The sequence below is a fragment of the Pinus tabuliformis genome, chromosome X (assembly GCF_031772625.1).
Source record: "Pinus tabuliformis cultivar Carrire ecotype Pingquan chromosome X, CPIR1, whole genome shotgun sequence".
Lineage (NCBI taxonomy): Eukaryota > Viridiplantae > Streptophyta > Pinopsida > Pinales > Pinaceae > Pinus > Pinus tabuliformis.
In genome coordinates this window covers 260,667,136-260,677,184 of record NC_142308.1, presented here as the reverse complement: position 1 = coordinate 260,677,184, position 10,049 = coordinate 260,667,136, and the positions used below count along the sequence as shown (strand labels likewise).

The 10,049-nt window shown below is 36.8% G+C and overlaps 1 protein-coding gene across 1 annotated transcript; it reads right to left on the bottom strand.

Annotated features, from left to right (window-relative positions):
* Nucleotides 1-252: 252 nt before the first annotated feature.
* Nucleotides 253-2,751, bottom strand: LOC149139380 (putative receptor-like protein kinase At1g11050). Its single transcript, XM_089449920.1, has 2 exons — nt 807-2,751; nt 253-690 (listed from the first exon to the last, which is right to left on the bottom strand). Exon 1 carries the CDS (start codon nt 2,735-2,737, stop codon nt 857-859), a length of 1,881 nt encoding a protein of 626 aa, XP_089306046.1. The 5' UTR covers nt 2,738-2,751; the 3' UTR covers nt 253-690; nt 807-856.
* Nucleotides 2,752-10,049: the final 7,298 nt, after the last annotated feature.

The window sequence follows — 10,049 nt, the reverse complement described above, 5'->3', positions numbered from 1 at the left end:
TATTGAAATTATTAATTAATTAGAAACAACAATATAAACCAGTATCATTTGCAAATGAGTTAATATGGATAAATCATACTATTAACTTATAATCTTATAACATATCTCTCATAAATTGATATCTATGCTTAGGCATATTATATCTGAATTGCAAGATATTGTTCTTAAATGTCATAAAACAGCATATAACTTGCTCAATGAATTGAGTCATAAACTTTTCAAAAACAATCAAAATTCTACAAGCGTGTTTTCTTATTTATTTATAAATAAAAACATCTCTCTAAACTTATAAAATAGCTTCTACCAACCTACGATGGAAGCCACAAGATTCGGCAATGTGAAAGGACAAACTTGTCTGGCGCACTAAAACTTGGATGCTAAATGTCAATCAGTCATGGAAAAGCGTGTCCCATTTTCCACGGTGCCGTGACTTTGAGAATCTCAATTCCTGAGAATGCAAAAATACCAACCAGCTGATCTTCCTCCCATTACGGTATTGGCATCAAACGAACACCCTACTGTCCACCCACTCTAACAGACTGATGTCCCTGCCCACACAATGTGTTACCCCGCTCGAGCAGACTGATGTCAACCAGCCGAACCAACTTCAAAATTCCACAAAGGACTTCCAATCACGAACTCACTCTGTTTGCCTTAGCACAGTCAGCCCTAAACGCCGTCCATGGCTCCCTGTAAATTTCCATTACTCAGAACCATGTTTTATATATATCTTAAAAATATATATATGGAATAATTGTTTGGAAATAAAGAGATATAATAATTATCAGTTAGTAGAGCAGGTTTACCATCGACCTCTCTCGTCTGATAGAAATTGTTGGTTGCTATAGGAAAATGTTCATTTCGAAGAACAACTCCAGTCGCTCATGCTCTCCTTTGTGCCGCCTTCCGAAGATTGAACCCAAGTAACGTCCCCTCTGCTGTTGCAAAAAATTTCCAGTTCCGATTCGATTTCCTTGGTACCTGCCCATGGCCCATCTATTGCTTCAAGGGCCAGCAGTGCCTCTGCCATTGAAGGCCTTGACACATCTCTCGGGTGGGCAGATTGAAGCGCCAACAACAAAACTTTATTTATTGTATTCCTATGTCCCGAATTGCGAATCTTGATGTCGATAACCTCTTCGGCCCGGTTCTTCTGCGTCATGTCGACCACCCAGTCCGATAATAGAAAGTGCTCGAGAACACCAGAGGTCGAATCCAGAGCCCTCCGACCCGTTATGAGCTCAAGCAGTATGATGCCGAAGCTGAACACATCGCTCTTGTCGGTCAGATGGCCGTATAGAGCGTATTCGGGGGCAACATAACCGAGCGTTCCAACAGTTTTGGTGCTGTAATGGCTCTTATATTCCTCTTCTTCTTTCCTCAACTTGGCCATTCCAAAGTCTGCGACCAAGGCGTTCAGTTGGCCGTCTAGCAGCACGTTGGCAGCCTTTACGTCCCTGTGAATGATGGCCGGTTTGGCGAATTCGTGCAGATAAGTTACCCCCCTGGCTATGCCCACCGCAATCTTGTACCGCTCGGGCCATGACAGCGATTTTGATCTATTGGGATTGAAGAGACAGTCCGCCAGACTTCCGTTCTCCATGAAATCAGAAACAAGAAGCTGCTCGCTTACCTGACCGTCTTTGTCGAATTCGATGCAATAGCCTCTGAGAGGATGCAGGTTGCGGTGCTTAATCCCACTGATGACATGCAGTTCGTGTCTGAAATCATCGTCTCCTTTGATCTTAGCGGAGTTCTTTAATCTCTTCACGGCAATCCGCGATCCGTTTGGGAGCGTCCCTCGGTAAACAGTGCTGAAACCTCCCTCGCCGATCACGTTCGACGCCGCGAAATTCCCAGTGGAATCTCTGATCTCCGAGAGGCTGAAAAACGCGAGTCCGGTTCTCGAGCTCAACGATTCGTATCTCTCCATCAACTTCAGCCGATTCGTTTCCACGAGACGGGACTTTCGCCGTTTTAAGCACAGGCAGATGCTCAATCCAACTACCGGTATTCCCACAGAAGTGATTATGATGAGGAGATAGTAATACCGCTTGATAACTCTATTTGGTCTTTTAGGGCCGCCAAGGGTTGCCAGTGCAGTTAAATTCTGTACGCTGAGAAGGCAGTAAGCGGCGTCCGGTCCGAGACCATCATAACAATTGATGCCTCCTCCCACATAGATCATCACAAACATTTGGCAATTCGATTTTCCTCCTGACGCTTCGTTCAGCGAACGGACCGCCATGGCCATGGCCCATAAGCATCTATGGCACTGAAAGGCTCCCGGTCGAGATCCGTCGCAGTTTAGCTTCAAGCTGGACGTATCCACCAAGCTCTCAAAGGTCTTTAGATTATCAATACCGAGGCAGGTGCGTGAATCACACACGAAATTTTCAGACCTCACGTTGCAGCGCCTGAACAGGGCGGCTCCTATTCCCGCCTTGGCTTCCACTTGCGTTTGGAATTCGTTTAAACAGCTGGCCGCCGTGTGGTTGGTGGGGAAGAGGAAGGAACGGGTGGTGTGCATCCATGAGAAATGAAGGATCTTGATTAAATCGATGATGCCTTGGCAACAGTGAGATTTGTCTGGCAATGAACATTGTTGGAGCATCCATGGCTGAGCGTCAAGCTCCACAGTTATGTTCAGCGGACAATATGCTGCCGAATCTCCAACCCCAGCTGCGAGCGACATGTTCAAAGCCAAGGGAAGCAAAAACATAAATAAGCAAAACATCGGGATGTGATTCACGACAGTTATGATCGAATTGCTTCTGTCACAGAAATTCATAGCAGGAGATAAAAATTAAATGGCACGGATCTGCCCAACTGAAACATAAAATATATCAAAATGAAGGATGCATTGCATTTTTGAAGGCACGATACATCAAACGAATCTGCATCGGTCAGTCAGCGCAATCAATAGTCTACAAATTTACTGTTAGTCGCATCTGGCTTACAAGAATTGGGACTGATGCCGAATTAGGTGAGAATCGAGATGCGACACGATGTTCTAGAATTTCGCAACAATCCTATCGTGTATTAAATAAAAAAAGGCATTAATCTATATGATTAACAATGACGTTGCATGCTCTCATTGCAACATTGTCATACGGTTTGTTGTAACTATGATAAACCGTGAATAAAGAGCAACAATATCTAGCTTAACTTTAAAATGTGCATGGTATGTGATGTGAGATTTCACACGGAAAGGATTTGAAAGATTGTGATACGGTTTGCTACAATTATGATGGGGAAGCTTGTGATACGGTTTGCTACAATTATGATGTACAGCTAATAAAAATCAACAACATTTACCTTAACTTTTAGGTGTGGATAGTATGTGATGTGAAATTTCACATGGAAAGGATTTGAAAGATTGTGATAAGGTTTGCTACAATTATGATAAACAATTAATAAAAAGCAACAACATCCAGCGTAACTTTAAAATGTGCATAGTATGTGATGTGAAATTTTACATGGAAAGGATTAGGAAGTGATTTGGAAGTGAAATTCATTTATATATATATATATAAGCCATTTTGCTTTTTGAATTTTTTGTATTCCATTTGTTTGTGTATGCAAAGTGGATTCAGAAAAGACTATGAAGTGTGTGTTTTAGCATAGATTTCATGTGAAGATGTATATGTAAAGTATATTTTTAGCATTGATTTTATGTAAAATTGGTCACTATGATTAAAAGCTATTTTGGAATCTGAAAAAGCTATCAATATCCACTTCTCAAATTACATAATTGAATCTATTGCACGGTCATCAAGGAAATACATGTATTTCCTAGAGTAGTTAAATTTTTTTCATGGTTATGAATAAGATATTTATTGTTTTGTTCTTTCCAACAATGTATATACCTTTTAGGACTTTTCATGTCTCCAGGTTACTTCTTCTTAGAGCCTTTGAGTGTCCTCTAGAAAGGATAGAAGCAATAAGAAGAATTTACTTTGCCACTGTCAAACCATTTAGTGAATTTATGAAATCTTTACTTGCTCAATTGATTCTTGTAACCATGTTATATTATTATCATGGACTTGTTCATTTTTCGAAGGTAGACAATATTATGCTCACTTGATACATTAATTCAAGGAAACACTATTGCTTTGTTGAAGAACAATTGCTTAGAGGACATAAGAGAGAAATTAGAGTTATTTGAAAATTATTCCAAAATCTGCTTTTGATGACGTACTCAATCAACAACAATGACTATAACTCAATAGTCAATCACGTGTGTGCATCCAATATGTAATATGACAACTTATTCTGTTAATTTTTTTAATATAAATTGACAATAACAAAGTGATCAAAAAATGACTAGAGAACAAGTGTTCCCTTGAAATTTACTTGACAATAATGTGCACAATATTTTGTAGCTTATTGTGCATCCTATTTATAATTATATTATTCCACCTAAAACTGGTTTCGTATTGAGCCATTTGTACCCATCAACAGGATTGTACTTGACAAAGGATTTTTTTACTATTTCACAACCAATACTTATACAAATTATGTAAAGGATTGAAGGGAGAGTATTAGATAAATAATATTTTTGTCAATTTTCAGAAGTAAATTGAAATTTTTAGGTGAAAATTTTCCTCAAGTTGTGGCCTTTGAATTCAATCTATTCTCTTAGGGGACAACAAGTTCTTTACAAGTGGCTTGTTGTCTTAGTCCAATTCTAAATAGTCTAGGTTACAAATGAGCTTTCTTTTTTAAATGGGGCTACGATAAGCCCCATGGAAAATTTTAGGGGCTAATATTTGCAAGTGGGTTAATTTTCCATGCTTTTTCCAAAAAAAGGTATTCGTTAATTTCCATTTTTTCTAAAAATTATTTACCCAAATTTTATAGTATAAAATTGTTTTAACTTAAAAATCACCAAAATTTTATATAGAGGCTATATACAATTATTATAAATTTGAAATCTTTTACAAAAAAATTACAATACATTTTACAAATTGCATATTATGTACTAGTGACATTTGCTAAGGTTTCTAAACTTTAAAATAAATTTCCATCCTTAAAATGTTCCCTGATAAGTCTCCCATCTAGCGAGAGATGATAGTGGTCCTTGGGGGTAAACCCACATTGATCATTAGTTGGTTTAGGATTTGGAATGACTAGCTCATAACAATAATTGTGTTGCTTAGATTCTTCTAAAGGCTTCTCCATCTTAAACATTACAAAAGGAAGATGTGGATATTTATCTCTAACAAAATGGAAGAAACACTATCACTTTCTTGAAGAACAATTGCTTAGAGGACATAAGAGAGAAATTAGAGTTATTTGAAAACTATTCCAAAATGTGCTTCTAACGAGGTACTCAATCAACAACAGTTACTATAACTCAATAGTCAATCATGTGTGTGCATCCAAAATGTAATATGACAGCTTTAGCTATTAAATATCTAAATATAAATTGGAAATAACTAAGTGATCACAAAAATGATAATTGTCACAGAGAAACCAAACAATAAGCATTCCATTGACACATAGTTGACAACAATGTGCACACTATTTTGTAGCTTAATGTGCATACTATTTATAATTGTATTGTTTCATATAAAGCTAGTTTCTCATTAAGCCATTTGTACCCATCAATAGGATTTTACATAGCAAAGGATTTTTTTAGTGTTTCACAACCAATACTTATACAAATTATGTAGAGGATTGAAGAGAGAGTATTGGAAATAAGACTTTTGTCATTTTTGAAAAGTAAATTTAACTAAATTTTGTAGGTGAAAGTTTTCCTCAAGTTGTGTCCTTTGAATTGAATCTATTCTTAAAGGGGATAACAAGTTCTTTACAAACGACTTGTTGTCATAGTCCAATTCTGAATAGTCTAGGTTACGACTGAGATTTCTATTTTAAATGGGGCTAGGATAAGCCCACCATCTAGTGAGAGATGATAGTGGTCCTTGGGGGTGAGCCCACATTGATCATTAGTTGGTTCATGACTTGGAATGACTAGCCCATAACAATCATTGTGTTTCTTAGATTCTTTTGAAGGCTTCATTGTCTTAAACATAGCAAAAGGAAGATGTGGATATTTATCTCTAGCATGGTGGAGGCCAACTATACAAACATTATTTTCGTTCTTGTATAGCCTATATGGGATGAGTTGAATGTGTTGCAGAGTTGACCACATAATTTGGTGGAAACAATCTTATGGAAGCCTTGGCATATGGACATTAATCTAAGAGATGTTTAAGGTTTTTAGGCCAATTTCATAAAGGATACTTAAACTTAGGAATTCCTTAGTCAATTAGTCTCTTATCAAGATCCAATCCCCCAAGAATGAGGGGTCAGGAAAAGGTAGCATTTTTGGGTCTTGTCACTGTTTTCTAGACAATGTAAAGTTGTAAGATGCAAGCATTTTGTTGAGACTTGAGTTGTGGACAATTAATTGATTATACATTCCACACTTAGCAGAGAAACAGTTGGCCAAAAAGATATTTAAGGTTGTAGTGGATCTAAGGTGTTCTAAACCCCCCTCATAAGTTTCTACAAGGGGGGATCTTAATTCCCCCAAAATATTGTACACAAGGGGCTTCTAATACCCCCAAAAGTTGGTACAAGAGGAGTTCTAAACCCCCCTTGTAAGTTGCTACGAGGAGGACTCTAAACCCCCCTTATAAGTTGTTACAAGAGGGGATCCTAATGATCCAAAAATTTCTACAAGGGCATCTAAAACTCTATCATAAGTTGCTACAAGGGGGGCTCCTAATGCCACCAAAAGCTTATATGAGGGGGGGTCCAAATTCCCCCAAAAGTTCCTGCGAGGGGAGTTATAAAACCCCTTCATAAGTTAATACAAGGAGGGTTCTTAACTACCCCCAAAAGTCACTATGAGCCCTTATAAGTTTCTATGAGGGGGATCGTAAATGGCCCTTGTAGGTTGCTACGAAGGGTGTTGGAACCATCCCTAAAATTCACCTTTGGGGGTTGTTCATATCTCTTCAAAAAATTCCCCTAAAAGGCTTGACTTTCAGAGGTGATGCTTTTCGGGGCGGCTTTTAAAAATTTCCCCAAAAAGTTACTTTTCATGGGGGCTTCCAAACCACCCACAAAAGTGGCTTTTTCGGTTGGAACCTCCCCCAAAAAGCCACTTTTGGGGGTGGTTCATATCTCTTTAAAAACCACCCCTAAAAGGATTGACCTTTAGAGGTGAGACATTTGAGGGGGGGGTGGGCGCCGGGGGGGCCGGGGGGGCGGGGCGCGGGCGTTGGTTCAAAAACCGCCCCTAATGCTACCCCACACTCGAATTCCAATTTTGGAGGCAGATAACGACCCCCATAAAAGTATTTCTTGTAGTAGTATTTTCTTTGAAAATAGTGATTTTAGCCACATGGTTGCTTCGTGTCCACGAAACCACAAGCCTTCATGATTGGGCCTATATTAAGATATATTGTGGTATGTAATCGATTGGCTTCTCTCATCTATCCCTTAGCCAACATAGCTCATTTTCCTCAATGAGGATAACATTGAACTAATGCCTCTAGTGATTTTCAAAATATTTGAAGTGCTCGTGAGGAAGGATCTTGTAAGGTGATTTTTCCATGCTTAACTCCATCATGGTGCTAGCTTTTGTAGTGGCAATGCAAATGGCTTCCCTAGTCTCTTAGATAGCTACTTCTAGCCTCTTCAATACTATTAAATTAAACTTGACTTAAAAGAGTTAATATTTTAAGGCCATTAATGATGGTTTTTAACACATGGCATTTTTGTTTGCGTTATTGAAACCTTCAATTACATATAATAAATCTTCTAAAATGTTTGAGGATACTCCATTATTGATGGTCTCTAGAAATGACATCTTTTTATATCATGTTTTCCCTACTTTTAACCCCTTTTTTCTTACCTAGACCTTGTATCAATCCATTATTGTGTGGGAATGAGACTAAATGTGTTTCCATTACATTCATTTAGTATTTTATGTGATTTTATGATTAAACATTAGAAAAATATCATATTAGATTTTATGCTTGAGTTGATTTACAAAGAGGATGTGCCAAACTGGTTGTTATGAAGGTTGTGTTTTGTTTCCACAAGGGATGTTTTGGTTCGAGTTACTGCAAGACTCATTTGTAGTTGTTGCAACACTCATTTCCAATTGTTGCATCACCATTGCTACAACATAGTGGTTGTTACATAGTTTTTGTGGCATAGTTGTTACCTCATAAAAGATACAACACCCACACAAAAGTTGCAACATTAGAATTGTGAACCAAAACTTGACTGTGAGCCATTGGAACTATTGGCCAATACCAAAATTGTGAGCCATCAAAACCATGAGTCATGTTGTTACATATTTTTCACTACTCTATGTGACAATTATGGATCCATGCAACAATAATGTTAATCCAAGAAAATTAGGCCATCATTTATAAGAGAGAAATTCATATATATATATATATATATATATATATATATAATATATATATATATATATATATATATACCACCTTATTAATCCATATATACCACCTTTCTTTGAGCTTTAGTAAGTCATCATAGGTAAGAGAGAAATTCTTGCTTACTGCCCCTTCAGGCTTTTGCTATAAGCGCTCTTTTATTTGGTGATAATTCTCATCTTGTTGCTTGGCCTCTTTAATATTTTACTGAATATTAAATTCACAAGAGCTCACAACTATCACATGGGCCAAATGTAACCTTTTGTTGAGTGTATCAGCTACCTTATTCTCTTTACCTTTGATGTATTTGATTTCAAAGTCAAACTCACTAATTAACGCCTACCATCTCTCCTGCATGGCATTCAACTTTGGATGATCAAACAAGTAATTTGGCCCTCCATGTTCTATTACTAATACGAATGTTCTTCCATGGAGATAATGTCTCCACATCTTTAGCGCATGGACTATTGCTTCCAATTTTAGATCATGAGTCACATAGTTTTGTTCATGCTTGTTCAACTTCTAGGACTCATAACAGACTACTTGTCCCTCTTGCATGAGGACTCCACCCAACCCTTCTTTTAAAGCATTTGTGCACACCATGAAGCCTTTATCCGGGTCCATTATCCTTAGCATTGCTGCATGTGTGAGCAAATATTTCAATTAATCAAAGTTTTCTTGACATTCCGGTGTCCACTAGAATTTAACTCCTTTTCTTTACAATGTAGTGATTGGATAATTGATCTTAGAGAAGCTCTTAATAAACCTCTTGTAGTAACCTGTGAGCCCCATGAATGATCTAACTTTAGCTACATTTTGTGGATTTGGCCACTCCATAATTTCCTTAACCTTTTATGGGTCGACTGTCACTCCCTCCTGTGAGAATATATGTCCCAAGTATTGAATATGCGACTGAAAGATATCACACTTGCTAATTTTTCATTGAGTTTATGTTCTCTTAGGAAATATAGCATTGTTGCTAGATTTTTCTCATGCTCCTCTTTGGTTTTTGAATAAACCAACATATCATCAACGAAATCTAATATGAATTTGTGTAGATAAGGGCTAAGCACATTATTCATTAAACATAAAAAAGTAGTAAGATCATTTGTAAGCCCAAAGGGAAAAACCACAAACTCATAGGAATTAAATTGTATGTGTTATTTACGATTTTTTTTATATTTAATTTAAATTAGTTTAGATATATTTTAAATTTTAAATTTATGATTAGTAAATAATATATTTATGATATGTTTGTTCAATTGTACATTACTAATCTTCCCCACATATATCGTAAATCAAATAGCACAACCACATTAATAAATTTGTTTGATATACACCGATCCATGGAATTTTCCACTTTTTATATGTCAACCAATGTATGAAAAATATGCATATGTCAACCACATTTACTAATGTAGAACTACTAGTTAATATAGATATTTAATTTAAAAAATTAAATAAGATTTTTATAATTACTTTTTGAATTCTGTACTTTATTAAATAGGTATGTGAAAATAAATTCATTTTATTTTGGTTCAAGACTTGATTTGATAGTTTTTGTATCTATTAACCTACTGAATCACACACTTAATTGTTTGCAACATATAACTCATGGGGAAT

Excerpts from the sequence above, each read along its gene's own strand:
- LOC149139380 (XM_089449920.1), bottom strand. The coding sequence starts at position 2,737 with ATGTTTTGCTTATTTATGTTTTTGCTTCCCTTGGCTTTGAACATGTCG.